Genomic DNA, 19427 nt, shown 5'->3' with positions numbered 1-19427 from the left:
AAGACAGTGACCTATCAGCATTCTCGAGAGATGAACACAATCTAGTTACAAACAGCACAGCCACAGTAGTTCTCACTTGTGTTCAAACAATGTCCCTTCCCAGAAACAGTTTCAGGGAACAAGCCTGTAATTGGTTATGTTCTTATAGTAAATAGGTCACTTTAGCAATTTTCTGAAAGATGCACTCAGGGTCCATATAAAGCTATTTGCTATCTAAAATTTCTCCTCTTACTCTGTCTCCTGTCTTGTGATGTTATAATATGACTAGTTTTCTGGTCCAAAATCTTTCATGGTAGTCAAGAGCTGAATTTCTACTGTAAACATCTGAAAAAAGTGTTCTCGCTTTCTTTCCATGGTGAAAAGCAGCAGCAAAAGGCTCCAACCTACTTACCCTTTCAAACCAAGGTTCTCTCCCGACTAAAATTTAAAAAGGTAAAATTAGACAAACATTTTAGTTTACATATTCCTAGCACCTTTAAATCCTCTGAGACAAAATTATAGATATCTTTTTAAAATATTCCCATGAAAGATTTTAAAGTGCTTCTATGCACTAAGCATCTGAATTTCTTATCATATTTGAAGCAAGACAGTCCTCCTCTGATAGCCTTACACAGGGCAAGCACAAGTTCTCTGCATTGCAGTGGGTTTACATAAAGCACTCCCTCCCAGGAATTTGACACGACTACAACAGATTAAAAAATATACACCAAAGCATACAGGACTGGATTTTACATATAATTATGCTTTTCTCTGAGATTTTTAAATTTTGGAAGCAAGAAGTCTTGGAGAACGGCATGCAGATCAGACAGTTACATATTTTAGGTTATTTAGATTACATTAGAATAGAAGCTGTTGCGCTGAACACTGCAAGACAAAACTATTCATTATTTAAACATGCGGCTCTGTGCACAAATGACTCTGGTAGGGTTACAACTGGGAGGCCCTATACACCCAAGTATCTCTCGAATATTAACGCAGACCCTAAGCACAAAGTCATCATTATAAAGTGTACAACAACCTGCTATTGCAATACATGGCTCCTAGATCAACCAAACATCAAGAAGCACCTGATATTGAGACTGCTCCAGAAATGGCTGCTTTTGATGAATACCATAAAAGGTACTTACACTCTTTGCAGTTTACTTCCTGTAAGAAAGAGTTTCTCGTCCTATATGCAATAGCACCCCAGTAACTCTAACTTCGAGAATCTGAAGACGTTTTCTCCGCTGTCATAAATGGCTCAGAATTTATTTAACTGGAGATCGTCCTCCAGGGGTTCGATTTCACAGGTTTAGTAGGGTTGCACTAAAAATCAACCACTTCTTGCTCTTCCATTGACCCCACTACTCTACAGGGTCACAAGGAGAAAGGGATGTTATTGGGAGAGTTTCTCCTGTCGACCTCCCACTGTGGGGATGCTGCAGAAATTGTTTATTGTAGGTTGACTCAAGCTACGCTATTCCTGTAGCTGGAGTTGCATATCTTAAGCGAACTCTCTCCGTAAGCACAGACGTGCCCTTACAGATGCTTCATATACCCTTCTACAGTGCACCTAGAGATGAGAGGGACAGGGGTCTGTCTGCATACAGTGTTGCATGGGAATGCCACTCGAGGAAAACTCAACCATGCAGTGCAGTTTAAGGCCCCACAGAAAGGCTGCACTGACAGAAGCTGCCCTAGGGGATGTAAGGGATCTTTAGTTAACCTGGAGTCTAAACATGTTCACCCCAAAGTCATTGGCAAGATGTACACAGGAGCTGAGCCAAACTCTGGGGCTGTACTGTATACAAATTCTGAAGTCCACAAGATGCTTTGCAATGACCTATCAGGTTGATGTAGGTCATTTCATTAGGACTCGTCTCCACAGAGACAGCACTGCAGTGAAGACACTACTATGCCAATGACAGAGCAGCTTTCCATTGGCCCAGGTAATCTGTCACTCTTGGAGGCGGTAGCTATGTCAACAGAAGAAGCTCTCCCGTTGAGACTGCGCTGTCTCTATGGCTGGGTCTACATTTACCTTCAATATTGATGGCTCCTATGCCATTTTAGATACACCAATTGCATACCAAAAACCAATGTTGCAGCCGTCGATATTTGTCCCTGTCCCAACTGCAGAATGCTGATAGGAGCGCTCCTTAATCCTTACAGCTTGCAAGGAGTTCTGGGATTAACAGTGACCCCAGAATGCACCATTTTGTGCGTGAGCAAAATGGCAAGCCAGAAGACTGAACCAAAGCAATCGACTTTCTGCGGTGAGTGTAGACCCCAGCCTATGGGGGTTAGTTTGATATAACTGAACTGCAGAGGGGCATGGATTTTTTAACATCCCTGAGCAGCATGCTTATATCAACATAGGTCTGTACGTAGACTTGGTAGGACAGACTAGTGAAGGGACCTGCAACCTCTGGCTCTTTGAAGACTTCTTTGTGGCTCCTGATGCTATAATTGCAAAATAAAGAAAACACCCTCCTCGTTATTTGATAAACGGTGAACGTCTTAATATCCCAACAATGAACAACTCACAACTAAATAGTAAACAAGATGTGATCTTGAAAAACTGGATAACTTCCCCTTTAATATGTGCACTGCATTGTGGGATGTGTGCTGTTCTTAAAATAGAGGTTACAAAAAGTATGGTTTGATGTTATTTATTAAAGACCGTCTCTTATTAACATGGGCTGCAATTCTTGAATTATTGAGTATTTTACCAAATTCAGAAAAAAAATGGCTTTTCTTGCTCTTTTGGTCACCGACCCCTGGACTAATGAGTATTTCTGTCATTGAAAGTGCAATGAAGAACTGCCTCTGCAACCACCATACACTTTACCTGGGCTGTGTCTTCCATCAGGCCTCTGATCTTCTCCACGACATCGTTACGTCTGTGCTGACGCAGAGCACTGATGAGCTGAGCAAGACTGGCTTCAGGGCCTCGGATAGTCCACTGCTGTAAGGCAGCATACGCCCTTTCATGGTCTGCGGAGTAGCCATTGGAGAAAGCGGCCATCTCACGGTCACTTGCGTTGCACAGGAACTGGTAGATATCTTTCCACTGGCTTCCCACCTGAGCCGCTACGAGCTTCAAAATGTCAATGCCTGTTGGACAGAAGGGGAGGAGATGAAACAGCAGTTTCCAGCCCTGCAGCCTCTTGACAGTTAAACATCCAAGCATTTACATCTTGTTTTAGCAGAAGGGTGGGCTTCACCTAATAGGTGACTTGACTACATTTGACTAAGTCTTGCATTAGCAATAAAGAATGCTTGTGATACTGGGTAGCACACAACTTCCCAGTGATTTGCTTCAACACTCATTGGCCATGTCTACACTAGCCAAAAACTTCAAAATGGCCATGCAAATGGCCATTTCGAAGTTTACTAATGAAGCGCTGAAATACATATTCAGCGCCTCATTAGCACGTAGGCAGCCACAGCACTTCGAAATTGACGCGCCTCGCCGCCGCGCGGCTCATCCAGACAGGGCTCCTTTTCAAAAGGACCCTGGCTACTTTGAAGTCCCCTTATTCCTATCTGCTATTAGCCAAGGGGAGGAAGGGTGTCCCTAGCCTCTGACTGTCACAGGCTGGAGATGGATGGAAGGAGACAAATTGCTTGATCATTGTCTTCAGTACACCCCCTCTAGGGCACCTGGCACTGGCCACTGTCAGCAGACAGGCTACTGGGCTAGATGGACCTTTGGTCTGACCCAGTATGGACATTTTTAATCCATGTAATTCTCAGAGATGGATTTGTGTATCTAAAACAAATTTTACCTCCTAGTATAGACCCAGCCTTAGTCTCCAGCTGCAGAAACAAAGAAGAGTTCTGTGGTATCCTAAAGGCTAAAGATTTATTTGGGCATAAGTTTTGGGAATAAACACTTTGAAAGCTTATGCTCAAATAAATCTGTTAGTCCTTAAGGTGCTCCAGGACTCCTATGTTTTTTCTTATGCAGAGATATCTTCTAAAATTAGCTACAAGAATTGAGCAATGGCTGATACGAACAAGCTTCCTCCTGATAGCTGTATGGCCATATTACAGCTGGCCTACTGGCCTTTCACTGACTGGTTTGATTTGAAATAGGGATGCCACACATTTCAAAGTGGATTCTCATGAAAGGGGCATGGGTTATATCCAGCCTTCTGCTTCATGATCTTATCTAGGTCATCCAGTAGTGAGGAAATCCACTTATGCATTGCATTCAGCACTGCTAGTCAACTGCAACCACCTATGGATTACTCTGGTGTGAAGAGACACTTTGCAAAGAAGAGTGATTATTTTGCAATGCTGCACAGAAGCAGTGAAGCTGTGACATGAGAGAGCTACTGATGTGTTAGGGTTCACCTCAACTCTTCTTTACAATTAAGTTACAGGTGCTTTCCCAATTATTAAAGCCCCATTACAATGAGAGATTGTACTGGTTACCACCACCTGTAAACTTTTGCTCTGCTGTGGAACCACTAGAAAGACTGTTAAATGCTTGAGTTTTAGAAGACAAAGTCCTCACATGAAATGCTTCACACAAAGTAATCCAAGTTTTCTATTAAAGAGCCCTTTACCCCATCTTCTATCACCCACCATGTCTCAAAACAGAGCAGAAGAGACTTACAAAACTACCAACACAATATCCTCTCACCATGACACTTTAGAAGGGATATACTACAAGCCAAATCCATCTATCTGGGGAGAAAGAATTAGCAAGTACAGACTGCGAAATGAAAAACTTTAAGATGCTGTTTGGAGCAAGGAAAACCTTCCTCCCCTCCGCGCCTTTTCAAAGAGAGATGAGCTCAGCAAAATCCATCTTAAGCAACCGCACAAGGGGTCCACGCAACTGGTTTTCAAACAAGCAGGTCTTCATACAAGTTTTCCCAGGGTGGACCACATCTTAAAGATTCCTCAGTCTTTTCATTTCATGATCACACAGACCACTTCCCCTCCCATTTACAGTCACATAACATCTTTGTGGCAACTACAGTAACAGAGAAACACTTTCCAGTGGGATCTGATTTAATAGCCATGGCAATGCAATTTTTAGACTAGGCAAAAACCCTAGTCCGTGCATTTCTACACTCGGGACTGAAAAATGAAGCCACAAATTATGAAATGACACTCAACAGAATCATAATCGCAAGATTTAAAAAATATTTGATTAATCACCATTTTATTATTAAACAATATTAAAATACAATTTTAATTTTATTATATATGTTTGCCGACATTTTCCAAACTACCGATTTCAGCTACAACAAAGAATACAAAGTGTACAGTGCTCACATAAATGTCTTGATCAGTATAAAAGTTAAATGGGCTAAAGAGATCATTCTACATAAACTGTTGGGAAAAAAAATCACTTTCAAACTACTCCCTAGCTTCACTCAACACTTTTCAATATTTCAAGGAATAGGCACTATGTTACTAAGTTAGTCTAAACCCCCCATGTGATCCACTTCCCATTTACAGTATCACAAAAGTGCCAACTCACATTTTAAATACAAATATTTACACACATTTATTACCCACCATATTTAAGTAAGGGAAAGATCCAGTATTAAGATTTATGGAAGTCAAATTTAGTTTACCATAGATCATGTTAAGATCTGGAGGTTGTTCCCCAAAACTGTAACTCTTTGAAAAATCACTACAAACTGTCCTCCTGCCCACACATGGCCAGCATTTTAATAGTAAAATCCTGGTGATGTCTCACTCCCATGATTTTCATAATACCAGGGTGTCATAGAACAGCTGTACTTGTAGAATTTACACAGAAACCCATACTGGCTAGACTGTCAGCCAGCACTTTAATGGAGTGGGCCATTCTGCTAATGATCTGAAAGTCTGTGCTTTACTGAAAAGGAACTTTAAGAATCACCTATAAGGAGAGAGAGAGAGAGTGAGGAGCTCTCTTTTGTATTCAAATTCGACACATGAACACGTGGTTTGAACCAGGATGCCAATTACCTAGCCCATTATAAGGAGTGTTTTACATACTTTGTTTTACCTGACTCGACTCTCCCCCTCAGCGCCCCTCTTCTCTTCCGATTTGTCCACCTTGATTACAATTTTTCTGATTTGTCAACCCTGATAACTATTTTTGGTTCTCTGTGTCTTAAATATTCAGTCTGTTCTGGTATGCATATGGTCTCAAGAAGTGGGTCTATCCCATGAAAGCTCATCACCTAAAAAATTATTTTGTTAGTGCTACTGGACTGCTTTTTTTGTTTTGATAGAATATAGACTAACAAATCTCTCTCTCTCTCTGCTACTATAGGAACAGCTATGTTTGCAATATGAGTTAAGTAAGGACAGTTAAACAAGTACAAACAGTCACTAAATAGTTAATGACAAAGTATTTTTCTTGAAATATTTCCCGAAAGAAAGGTTAAAGGCCTTATTTAGATGTGTGACGTTGCTGTAGACGTCTTGGTTGGAGGATATTAGGGACAAGATGAGTGAGCTACTCTCTTTTTTGTAGGTCCAACTTCTGTTAGTCAGAGAGAGACGCTTTCGAGCTTACACAGCAGCTCTCAATAGCCCTTTATAAGCTGAAAAGCTTCTCTCTCTTACCAACCAAAGAAGTCAGACCTATAAAAAGTATTACCTCACCCAATGCAGCTCTTACTAATATTTAGAATGTGTCACAGCAACACGTGCTACAAGCTACACATCAAGGAGCTGCTTCTGAAGAAGCTCATTATTAGTGCTTTCACAATATTTTAAAGAATCAATCGCAAGATTTAAAAAAATATTTGATTAATCACCATTATTAAACAATATTAAAATAATAATTTTATTTTATTATATATGTTTGCCGACATTTTCCGAAATACTGATTTCAGCTACAACAAAGAACACAAAGTGTACAGTGCTCACTTTTCTTAACCACAAATGTACGTACTTCAAAAAAAAAATACACAAAATGGCGCTTTTCAATTAGTATCATATAGGTATTTTAGCTCAATATCTATCTTGCAAGTGCAACTCACAAATGTAGAGCTATTATATTTTGCATGGTGTCAAGTATCGGAGGGGTAGCTGTGTTAGTCTGGATCTGTAACAGCAACGAAGGGTCCTGTGGCACCTTATAAGGCTAACAGAAAAGTTTTGAGCATGAGCTTTCGTGAGCACAGACTCATTTCAGACGATGAAGTGAGTCTGTGTTCAAGAAAGCTCATGCTCAAAACTTTTCTGTTAGCCTATAAGGTGCCACAGGACCCTTCGTTGCAGTTATATTTTGCATAACTGCACTCAAAAACAAACCAATGTGTAAGGTGACCATCCATACCATTTTCGGCGGGACGGTCCTACATTTGGGATGCCCAAAAGGCATCCTGACTTATTTTATGTCAGAACATTCTCTATGCAACAGAGGGAGCCAGCCGAGGCTTGGGAAAGGGAGCTTTAGTGCTTACAAGTCAAAGTATGAAAGGGTATATAAGTGTTCAAACTTTTAACATATCTAGCATGTTAACACCTTGCAACATCAGCTACAACTCTCAGGTGAGATTATAAATAAGAAGTGGGCTGAATTATGTCCCATAAATGTAAACAAACTCATTTTAGCAATTGACTGAACAAGAAGTAGGACTGAGTGGACTTCTATAAGATGAACTGAAAAATAATTTGTTTTGCTTTAATCACATGTATTAACTGCAATTAACTGACAGCCCTACTTATTATTAGCCCAAAAATCAGCAGGATAGGATGACTATTTCCATTTTTGGGTTGCCTCTACTTAAGTATGCCAGGAAGATTTGATTTACCACCATCTTGAAGGAAGCTGCACAGTTTGTTGTTCTAAACTGCTAAGTGCTATGTTTGCAGTTGCTAGAGAAGAGTTGTGACAAAAGCTGTTGTACTTTATGACTGTGATCCATTAATCGAAGTCACTATTTTTTAAATGCTGGTATTACGTATTTTCAGCCGCAAGACTGTCATGGGGCAGTTACAGAAACTAAGAGGCCATAGTAATGAAGTTAACAACTCCAAAATAACAAGAAGTCTGGTGGCACTTTATAGACTAACAGATATTTTGGAGCATAAGCTTTCGTGGCCAAAGACCCGCTTCATCCAAAATATCTGTTAGTCTATAAGGTGCCACAAGACGTCTTCTTAGTCTTGAAGCTACAGACTAACACGGCTACCTCTGATACTTAACTCCAAAAATAAGTAACTTTTCCAGTTGAACAGATGATCTAGTACTTCTTAACTTAGTGATCATATATTTATAAATCCCAGCAAATGTACAATACAAAACCAAAACCTTTAATCTCCAGATGTCTATCTTTCCTGTTCTGCCCAGACAACCTATCCTCCAGAGCAAACTCCATGAGCATCCAACCCATTTATAGCTGGAGAGAAGGACAACCATAAGATAATATATTAAGCTGGTTACAAACAAAAAACAGAAAAACAACCAGCTATCAGGTTCAGAGGGAAAAATATAGTCTGTTTTGGAGATTTAAGCAGAGGAAAGGCTATTACAGATCACTGAAAGCCACAATTAGTGAGAAACATCAGCACCAAAGTATTGTGAATTCTTGTACTTTAGCCATGCCACTCAAAATCTCAAAGCACCAGGATATGGCTAATATCACTTAGCTATGCCTTAATCCCACTTTAGTCTACTATTCTCCCAAGCAATGAAAAGCTCAAAAAATATTAGGTTAAAATCTTTTCAAAACTTTTGGGGTACAAAATTATCAACCCCACTAAAGACAAAATAGCCACTGTTAAGAAAACCCAACACACTATATTCAGCTAATCTCAGATGTATCGCATACTACAGACAAGAAAGGATGAGCTAGTAGTTATGGCACTTGCCTAAGACTCAGGAGAACTGAATTCAAGTTTCAGCTCTAATAAAGACCTCCTGGACAACCTTGGACAAGTCCCATTTGTGAAACAGGGATAACAGCACTTCCCCATGTCTCAATGGGTGCAGAGAGAAGGAATGAAATAGAAGGGGATCTGATACTATGTCAATGAGGGTCATGTAAGAATTTAAGTTTACCTCAGACTGTTCTGTCCACCAGCTGTAAATGCGGAGTAAGTGCCCCAGCTGCAAACCAGTATTATTACACTTGATGGAAACTTTGCTAACAGCCTGCTGTTCCAAAAGAAATCCTCCAAACAGGTAAGGAAACATAATTTGACATTTTACTGTCCTGGTGAATTAGCTATAGCAGTTTGTGTGTTAAGGCATTACTCAGTTCTGGGCTAGATGTGCCCATCCAGATAGATCAACATCAAACCTTATTTTCTCACACAACGATGTTCAGGGAAGATCTCAGCTGGTGCCCCCTTACACAAACCTATTTAGCAACTGTGTTCTTGAACAAGACTTTGCTATCTACAACCTTTTGTACACTAATATTGATGTTTACAAGTTTAGTAAGCTTAAATCACAGTTTGCTAGTGCCATACATATGAATAGTTCCATGGGTTACGCATGCTTATATCCTCTAGAAATGTCATTAACATTTCATGTTAAGATACAACATCCCATGAAGGGCTTAATAGTGTCTAAAGCCTGTAGGAACTGTTCCACTGACAAGTGAGAGTCGTGAAATTTTAGCCTTATGCTATTCCCAAAGGGTGAGACCTTGTGAATTAGAAGTAATTTTTGAAATCTTAGCTTCACCTCATGCACGATATTGAACAAACACAGAAAAGACAGAAAGAACCAATTCAGTTTCAGCCAGCCAGAAGACCATTACATCCACTGTTCTGAAAAATAAGATTAAGACTATTACATAACAAGTCCCTGGTGCATGCTGCCAAGTTGAGATGAATATTATTTGAGCCATTTAGTGCAACTTCGTACACCTATTACTTCAAAAACACTTGTTAATGCTCATAAGCAGCTTTAGTCATACCATCTGCATATTTCCAGAAAACACACCAAATTAGCACTAAGCATAGAATTATAGCTTCCTATTTTAAACAAGAACATGTACATGAAGTAAACTGTAGTATTAAAACTGTTTATTCAAATGCTCACTCATGTTTTGGACAGTAAAGTTTCATACAGCAGCTACCTATGTTCCCTGTAAGTTGTGCAGCTGCACAGCAGCCTAGTAAGCAACATGCAAGAACACAGGGAAGCCCCTAAGCCAAAACTTGCTGGGGCTGAAGAAGGGGTAGTTTGAACTCAACTTTGGCCTGGACATGCTGCAGGTAGGGCAGGCGCCAATTGGTCCAAATTCTCATGCCATCGTAGAAGTAGTATGGTTTCTATTTTTATGCCTCAGGGCGGAGAGGGCTCTGATGGCTCAGAGTAGGGGTAGGCAATAAGCCGATGGTTGTTTGCCCCAGCAGCACTTTATTTACCTGCATGACTGCAGGTATGGCTGCTTGCCACTCCCACCAGCGGAGGATTACTGTTCCCGGTCAGTGGGATCTGTGGGACACGGCATGGATTGGGACACTGCTTCCCAAGCTCCCAATGGCTGGAAGCAGCAATCTGCGGCCAATAGGAGCTGCAAGTGGCAGGACCTGCACACACATGGTTGAATAAAACATCAGGGAACCACCAGGTTCTGACCCCATTGAACTGTCTCCAGCCTGCAGGCTGCTTACTGCCCACCCTGGTATAGAGTCATGAAAGAGCAACGACTATTGGGCACCTCCTGCTGGCCCAGTCGACACACTCCAGGAGGTAATGTGTGCAGAGACTTGTTGTAGTCTGTGCTGACGCACACACCTTGGCCATGGAGAAAAGGTGTTGTGATGGGTTGTCACTGGGCAATGAAAGGTCGCTGCTAAGATAGAACCATCAGTGACCAAGCCTGGCTTCCCCTCCCCCAACCTAAATTCATAGAATCAAAGAACACAGGAACGGGAAGGGACCTCAGGATTTCATTAAGTCCAGTTCCCTGCCCTCCTCAGCCCCAGTCCAGAGCTGCTGTGGCCCAACTCCCGAGCCCCTCATCCCTGGTCCCAGCTTAGAATCCATACCCCAAGTCAGATCCCTCAACTCACCCTCCCATACACATCCCAACCCTCTGCCCCGCCCTGACACCCCTCATCTCTGGCCCCCCAGCCCAGTCCCGCTGCAATGGCACCAACCATGGTGCTGAGGTCAACACCAATGAAGTAGACACAGGCAGCTCCACGATGATCACCACTTCCTGTCTTCGTTTCAGTGGTGGGGCGCGCAGTGATGACGACGGTGGTGAGCCCGGGTTTGCTGGCGCCCCCGGCACCATTAAAGGCACTCCAACGGCCTGGCTCTGCGCCTCATGAAGTGCCAACAGGGTCCAGAAGGGCCACTGCTGCGTCACCTGTGAAGCCGATGGCCAAACCTGTATTGTCCGAGTGATGACTATGGTGCAACCTTCTCGAGCTGCTCCTCCGTCCAGAGCTCGAGTAAAAAGAAGTCCAACCCCAACACCGATACAGAAGCAGATGGACCATGGCGGGGCCCTCAGACTCAGCACTGATGTTACGCACCCCAAGGACAGTGCTGGAGTATAGGGCACATGAAACTGGCCCACAATCTGCTGGGTTGGCACTGGAGTGCTCAGCACTGAATACAGTGCTGGTGTTATCTGAGTGCAGGGGTTGGCACTGGTGTCACATCCAGGAGCTTCAATTGCCACAGTACTGAAATGGAGCATCTGCCCTCCATAGACTAAAAAGGACCCGGCACCATCATCTGCAAAAGTCCTTGTGCCTCTCGAAACACCTCCGGCATTGAGGGCAAGTCCCGCACCTGCAGGTTCTAGCTCCATACCGGCTTCACTGGACACGCTTTCTGCCCTTCGACAGTGGGCGCTGGAGCCTTGGACTTGAGGCCGCCCCACTTTGACTTCAGTGAGTGATGCCCCTCGTGCGTCCTCCTCTTCATCAGCACGGGACATTGATGCCTATGGTGCCGAGAAGGTGCCGGCGCCTGCACCCGCTCTCGGTGCCAAGAGTCCTTAGGCGGAACCATGGTTGATGTCACCGGTGCACTTTGCACCAAGGAGGCTCCATTCTCTGCTCCTGCTGGAGACCCTGGAGGCTTAAGAGCCGCCTCCATTAAGAGGACTTTAAGGAGTTGGGCCCTATCTTTCAAAGTTCTGGGCTTAAAGACCTTACAATTGGACAGCACTCACGCAAGTGCCCTTCCCCCAAGCAAATCAAACAGGCTGAATGGGGGTCACTTTTGGGCATGTGTTTGCCACATTTTGAACAAGTCTTAAAGCCTGGGGAGCCAGGCATTCCCCAGCGCTGAGGCAGATGGACAGCCCTGCCTTGGCTATTAGCTAAAACACTAAGTAACTATCAAGTACTGAAACTATTTACACTTCAAGAAGTGTTCACACTACAGTAGGCTACTAGCTAAAGAACTGAGCAGAGAAAGCAAGAGCTCCAACAACCAGCAGTGCAGCTAGAAGCAACAGAAGGGCAGGAGTCGGGGAGGTGGGATTCAAGCAGTGCTTATATTGGTCTCCATATCGGCACCACTCCAAGCTGCACTGACCCTGTGGCTACTAGCTAGGGCAAAAAGCTTCCAGCGACTGGGCATGTGCCCGCGTACACCCAACTTGGAATGGACATGAGCAATCACTCGAAGAAGAGCCATTATTAGATTTAACATCTTACACAGATACCAGGTACCTGCAACACCCACTGAATGTAGGAAGACGGAAGGTGTTAAAGTACTTTTAAGTTTTACAGTAAACTTTGATCCACACTATTTAGCACTGAAACAAACAATGAGGCTGGCCACAGGTTCCAACTCATACCTAAGGCTAAACCAGCTAAGTATATTTGTCAATGTTTAGGATTTTGTCACCTGCCTCCCACTCCTCCACTCAAAACAGACCCAATGCCTCTGACCATCTCCCTTGCTGCTGTGTTCTTCACATGAAGACAAAAGGAAGAATCAACCGAGAGATGTTGCTAGAATTGGTTCTTTACTCTCTGGCAGTTACCCAGGCACGTCACCCCAATCAGTCCATCTTTCATGGGCCCTATTCATTCAGGAAGAGACTGGAATTAAAGCTGCATGACCCTTATTGTGATAACCAAGGACACACAAATGTACCCCGCTAGCCTTGGGTTCACACCTGGAAACTAAGCTTGAAGTGTTACCTCTAACCATTTCCAGATTTACCACCTTTTGCAGCCTTCAGAGAAGCACACAGGTTATTTTCCCTAAAGAGTCCAGGGGATTCAGAACCCTATTTTCCACTAAACAAGCAGCCAAGGTTTGCAATGCAAAATGCCTGAGTCTCACAACTTATTTCATTGTTGGGATGTGGGAGGACTTGAATCTCACAAAATGAGGCCCCCCTCCCCCAAGCAAAGCAGTTAAATTAACATTTCACCATTGTGACTGAATTAGCACTCATCCATTAAAAGATATTACCTAACCCACGTTGTCTTTCTTACATTCCGAGATCAGCACAGCTATTATAACATTGCAAACATATTTGATGAATGACACTACAGAATCAGGCAGAGTGGGATAGATTCTTGCAGTGCCCATCCCAAAAGAGTTATGTCACAATTTTACACATTCTCCAATGCCTTGTGTTGGTGTTGTGGTGATTCTGCATGCTGCTTAAAGTAGCACTTCTCTCCAGGCAGCGCTCCTGTAAGCACTGTCTCACAGGCGTGACCAGTCTTTCCTTTATTTATCTTCAACAGTGAAATGGAAGTTTTTCCAGTTGCTGTAAGCGTCTTTGTCAGTCATAAGCTACTCTGGAGTTCTCAGCGTTCTCCATGAATTAGACTTTTGTTTCAATGCAGCAGTTATTCATTCCAGTGCTGAAACATACTTAGTCATCAAGAAAGTCTGCATAACGCCTGTGTGTTTTAATGACTTTCTTTATCTATTCTTGAACAAATCTTAATCATCTCCCATAAGTCTGATTTTTACAGGCTGGCCATTAAGGCTACGTCTACACTAGAGAGCTTTGTTGACAGAACTCATGGAGCACATACACACAAAACCACTTTGTCAACAGAAAAGGTCAACAATAAAGCCATGTAGATGCTCGGGCGGGGGGTGACCTTTTGTCGACAGAGTGGATGAAAAGATCAATCTGCTTTTAGGCATAGACATGATCCGTTAAAAGAAGTTGTGTCACAATGTCTCTTCCAACAGTAACTTCTGCAGACAGATTCGTCTAGTGTTGACAGAGCCTAATAGTGCCCTTTGTTGATCATTCACGCTCAAGGCTGGCTTCTCTCTCCAGTTTAACTAAGGATCAATACTGCTAAATATACTCAGGGCTTATCTATTCTTCAGTGCTGTAGCAGCATGCCTGCACAGCTGTGGTGTTTGGGGTAGACCACTGGTTCTCACTCTATTTATCACTTTGGGCACCAGACAGCAGCACTGGATGGTCAGGCAGCTCAGAACCTGCCATGCCAGCTGGGCATTGGGACCCCACCTCACAAGTCAGGTAGTCTTTAGTATACAGCTTGGCCACAGCTGTGCACTAAAGAGGCAACGTTCAGCCCGTGGGTTGAAAACCACAGATGTAGACACTTCCTACACAGATGGAAGAGTTTCTCCTCTAGGCACTGGTATCCTACCTTCCAGAAAGGCAGTTTGTATGTCAACAGGAGAAGCCTCCAGTCCACACAGCCCTGTCTACACCAGATGTTCGGTCAGTACAACTATGTTGCTCAGGGGTGTGTAGTACAGACTTAAGTCTGTAGTGTGGCCCAGGCACTTTCATTTTCTTTATGTACACACACACACACCCTTGCAAGCTCCACTGTAGGAAGTATGGAACATTTATTTCTACATAGCTGTGCGCTACACTCCGTATTATGAGACTGCCTGCAAGGGTTACATGAAATCCCTGAAATCTCAGGGCCTGAAAACTCAGTCTCTGCACAGCTGAGCTTTGCTTTTCCATTCCTATAAAGACAGGATTTTGGTGGGTTAATGCTCTTTCCATGCTGTTCAGTAACACGTGAACAAAATCCTCAGTCCAAACACTGTAGTGGGAGCACAGGTAAAAGGCTTAGAGCCAGACAGTGAAGATGGCCATATGCCAAGAGCGGCGTTAGTTTGGAAGGAAGTTAGGCTACAAAACCCTCGCAAAAATGAATGACATGCTGCCAGAGAGAGCAATATTAACGCACTAAGCCACTGAAGGAATCTTTCTTCTCCATCAAAAAAGCATTGCAGGATGGGAAACGTGCTGATTTAAGATACCGAACAATTCCTAAGCGCGAGATTGGAAGTCATATGGGGAGTTATGACCAGCCAAAGAAGGTATAAAAATAATTTTGTGATTAGCCATCATTGAGCCTGGGACACACACACACACACACACACACACTGCAAGAATCACAGTGGCTATAACTGCATTTCATTACGCAACAACCACTGTTCACCATCTCTGCCTCCCACCACCACCACCACAGCTGGTGAATACTTACAGATTCTGCTTCTTCTACTTTTCCCAGGGGAAAAAAAAAATATATATATATATAAAAACTAAAACAAAACCAAACACCTGTGTAATTCAGATAAGTTACTGTATGGAAGTGACTTGCACAGCCATCCTGCTCGTTTGGTTTGGTGAAGAAGAAAATATATATCCACTCATACAGTACAAGCACCTTATGGAATTTTCACAGCTTGCTCAGAAGTCATCTTAACTAATTGTAGACTATAAACTGGTAACAACTTAGAAACTCAAACACAGCAACAGAAACTGTACTATGAACTAAACACCCAGGAGGACACTGCTAGTCCTAACATTAAAGTCTTCCCATCACACAAGACACCCCAAGACCAATAATCTGGAGGAAGGCAGGGAAAAAGACCAGGGAAAAAATTCTGATGTATCCATCACATGGACAAGTAGATACCTCCCGTACAATCCCACCTCTACAGGAGAAATCACACTCTCCTCTCTCCTGCCTGTTTCAATGCGCATGGGAGGCAAGGTTTGTCTCTGATCTGTCAAACCCCAGGGTCAACTTCTCTCTCTAGTCCTTATCCAGATGCGGCAAATCAAAGCCAAAACACACATCCTCACTCAAGGAGCGAGCTGAGTGTGCTGCTGCCTGTTGGCATGGTTAGAACTTTAGAGAAGATTTCTCCCACAGGGTAAGGCTGCTGAGGGTTTTTTGTCCAGTGAAGAGGTCTGCTCATACTAGGCATACATGGATGCTGAGCACTTTCACGTGCCACCCCGTGCCACCCCCAGCTTTACAGCAGCAGTCTGCAACAGGAATTCAAAATTCACCACACTTGGGGTTGTCGTCTTTCCATATTCACCACATTATGTTGTGCAAAACTTTACTAAATATTAGAACAAGAAATACCATCTAGCCTTTGAATTTGCACCAGACTGCGAGACGACGTAATAATCACAGACACAAGTAAGATAACATGACTCATTGCAGCAAAGGCAGGCTAACTACAGAAAGGCTTTGAGCCGCAAGTAGCCTGTAACACCTATCCCCTAGCGTGGGTGGGAGTGGCAAGGCTCCAGCTGTTCCCTGCAAATAGCGCACAGACAGTGGCGCTGCCCCCCACGTGTTAGAGGGTGTGATACCAACCCCCCATCTTTGCCATGCCCTGCAGTGCTCCCTTTCAGTGCAGGCGGTGTCATTGCCCACAGGGGTTCCCCAGTGGTTGGCAAGCTGCCACGCCTGGAAGAGCAGCTGTGCTAATCATCTTGAGCATGCGAGACAAATCTGAAGACCTATTTTTCTGAGATAGGTATGCACGCGTTCGCCACAATGCAGCGTCCTATTTGCCACATGGGGCGAGTAGCAAATGTATCAGACACCATGGCTTTATAGCTAAGCCCCTCCCGAGCTGAGCCAGTTCAGCGTCTGTGTTGCTCTGCAGGGAGGTGGTAACCCCCACTCTGTCTTGGATGGAGTTGACTAGAATAGAATTACTGGCACAGCAGGATGTGGTGATGGGGAGTCCCAGAGGGCACTATGGCAGGGCCCAATGGCTTAATCTGCACACTGGGAGACGACCTCAAGGGCATGTCTAATTTAACCTACCACAACTACCTTAACTTATTTCATTGTTAGCCAAAGTATGTGGCTGTTTCTTATGAAGTGCTCATTCTGAAGCCAGATGATTACAATTATCTGCCAGGGCTCAGTAACAAAGAGATGTGCATGTACTACAGCAGGGGTCAGCAACCCCCGGCATGCACACCACATGCAAGCCTGACAGTCAGCGGGGAACCCCTGTGGGCACTGACACCACCTGTGCTGAAAAGGGGCACTGCAGGGCCTGGCAAGGATGGAGGTTTGCAAGATGGGCATGCAAGCCCAGTTACAGTGGCATGCGGCTGGAGCTCAGCCCCGCCCCTCCTCCCCACATCCAGCATGGGGCTGGAGCGAGAGTCCCTACCATGGAACCCCCACTAGAGCCCCTGCCACATACACACCCTCCCCACCACAGCACAGGGCTGGGACCAGAGCCCCCACTGTGGAGCCCCTGCCAGAGCATGGGGCTGGAACTGGAGCTGCTGTTTCCTGGGCCCACTCCCCACCCCCACAGCAGAGGATTGGGTCCAGAACCCCCATCAGAGCCCCCACCCTCCCACACCTCCTGCATCACAGGGCTGAGACTGGAACCCCCACTGCATGTCTTTTGAAGTCCCTTATAGGCAAGCTTTCTGTGCCTTGATTTGCCCAGTCCTCTGTGAAGCTGGGAGAGTGCCCTATCTAGGGCATGCTTTGTAATGCATGAATAAATGTCTGTGAAGTTGGGGGAAAGGCACTATAACAGTACATGATAGTAACAAGGTTGGTCATTTACTTTGTCATTTCACAAAACAGTCAAACTGTTCCTTTAGCTAACACTTTCTTTTTGGAACAAAACCTATTTGGCCCATTTATTTAACGCTATATGCACAGCTATGACACATAACAGGGTCACTGCCAAGCATTCAACACTCCTTGTTAAGATCAAGTGGAGTGTAGTCTAGCAATTGTCCTAACAACGAATTTGTATTTGATGTCTCCATACTCCATTTTGACCTGTTAAAAAGAGTAAGGTTCCCGAGTGTCCAAATGGTAGAGTTCTGCATCTTGATGTAGGTAGGACTATTAGTGACTTTAAAAGTATCACCGGCACTCACACCATACATAGGAGATCAAAAGGTCAAAGTTCAGCACTCTGCCTCTAAAAGGTTGCTGACCCTGTACTTCAGCGTAGGCAGACAGGATGGACAGAAGAGGCAGTCGAGTAACAAAGAACCAGTCTTTAGACATGCCTGTGTAAGGGTTCTTGAGAACAACGCTACGAGATATGGGATTATTCCCACATCTTCCTGATTATGTTTAGCCTTACGCCAAACAAAAGTTGCCATCTTTTTTACTCACTGAGCACTTTCTGAAGTCTTGAATCCTACAGAAAATCTCAGACAAGCAACTCTGTATGTTCCCTTCCACATTTAGAGCAGTGGTGGGCTCTTCTGCCCACCTCACCTGCCTCTCGTGCTGGGAGCCCTGGACTTACCCACTCACAGAACATCCAGAGTACTGTGAACCAGCTGATTTGTGCCCTGTGCCACTCCTTCCCCTCCTGATTGAAGGTGTTCAAGGTCTGGGAAGGTGGGGGGAGCAGAGACAGGGCGTGAGTTGGCCAATTTATGGCACCCCAGGAAATGCCAGGAGGGAGCAGGAGGACAAGGGATGGGGCACACTCAGGGAGGAAGCAGGCAGAGGCCAGGTGGGGGATTAAGGGAAGGGATGGAATGGTGGCAGGGTCTGCAGTGGAGGAGAGGGTTGAGAAGCCCTTGGCAAAATGAGAAGTGACGCACATATAAAGCAAGGGCACACGTGAGGTGTGTGCTGGTTGCACACAACCTTGTGAGAGTCGTTCTCCTCCTCTGCTGCTTTGTTACTTGTGCCAGCAATTTAATGTGCCCCCAATAACAGATCCTTTTGTATTGAAAAGGCATATTAGACAAGGAGAATCAAGTGTGATGTATTCGTTCTTATCCTTGAGGCTATGATTAGTGCATGCACCCAATTTCAATCTTGCAGCCCACAGAGATGAAGGAGAGACACTCATGCAGCCCACTCACTGGCCCTGGCTGCCCAACACTCATCTAGAGGCTACACAGTTCAAGGAACGCATGTCACAAAGGAATTACTAGGCATACGGACATCTAACCAGTAAAACAAACAGGATTCTACATCCCTACATGTCATGGGGTAAGTTAGCCCCAATTACCCTAAGTCCAGGAATACCGTGAAAGCAGCGATGGGAAAAATTTACAGCCCAGGTCAAGGGACACTTCAGCTGAAGCAGAAATCAGAGAAGCACAATGTAGGGGACTTGGGATTTCATACAGCTACAATTTCACTGCTCATCTAGATGAAAGAAAGACAGTCCAAGCTTAACAGACCAGAGAGACATCGGCAGATAATTAAGTTGCAGTTGCCAGAGTAGAAACTGCTTTCAAATGAGCTCTCCGCTTCACTTGTCT

At 44.2% G+C, this 19427-nt stretch overlaps 1 protein-coding gene across 1 annotated transcript in view; it reads right to left on the bottom strand.

The window, feature by feature from the left end:
* Positions 1–19427, bottom strand: part of TNFRSF21 (TNF receptor superfamily member 21) — a 96958-nt gene that overhangs the window by 39489 nt on the left and 38042 nt on the right. The window contains exon 4 of the mRNA XM_074988999.1: positions 2831–3096. Within this exon, the coding sequence (XP_074845100.1) occupies positions 2831–3096 (266 nt within the window). The remainder of the gene's footprint in view (positions 1–2830; positions 3097–19427) is intronic.

Source organism: Carettochelys insculpta, chromosome 3 (assembly GCF_033958435.1).
Source record: "Carettochelys insculpta isolate YL-2023 chromosome 3, ASM3395843v1, whole genome shotgun sequence".
NCBI classification, from domain to species: domain Eukaryota; kingdom Metazoa; phylum Chordata; order Testudines; family Carettochelyidae; genus Carettochelys; species Carettochelys insculpta.
The sequence above is the reverse complement of the archived record's forward strand: the minus strand, read 5'-3'. Positions and strand labels throughout refer to the sequence as shown.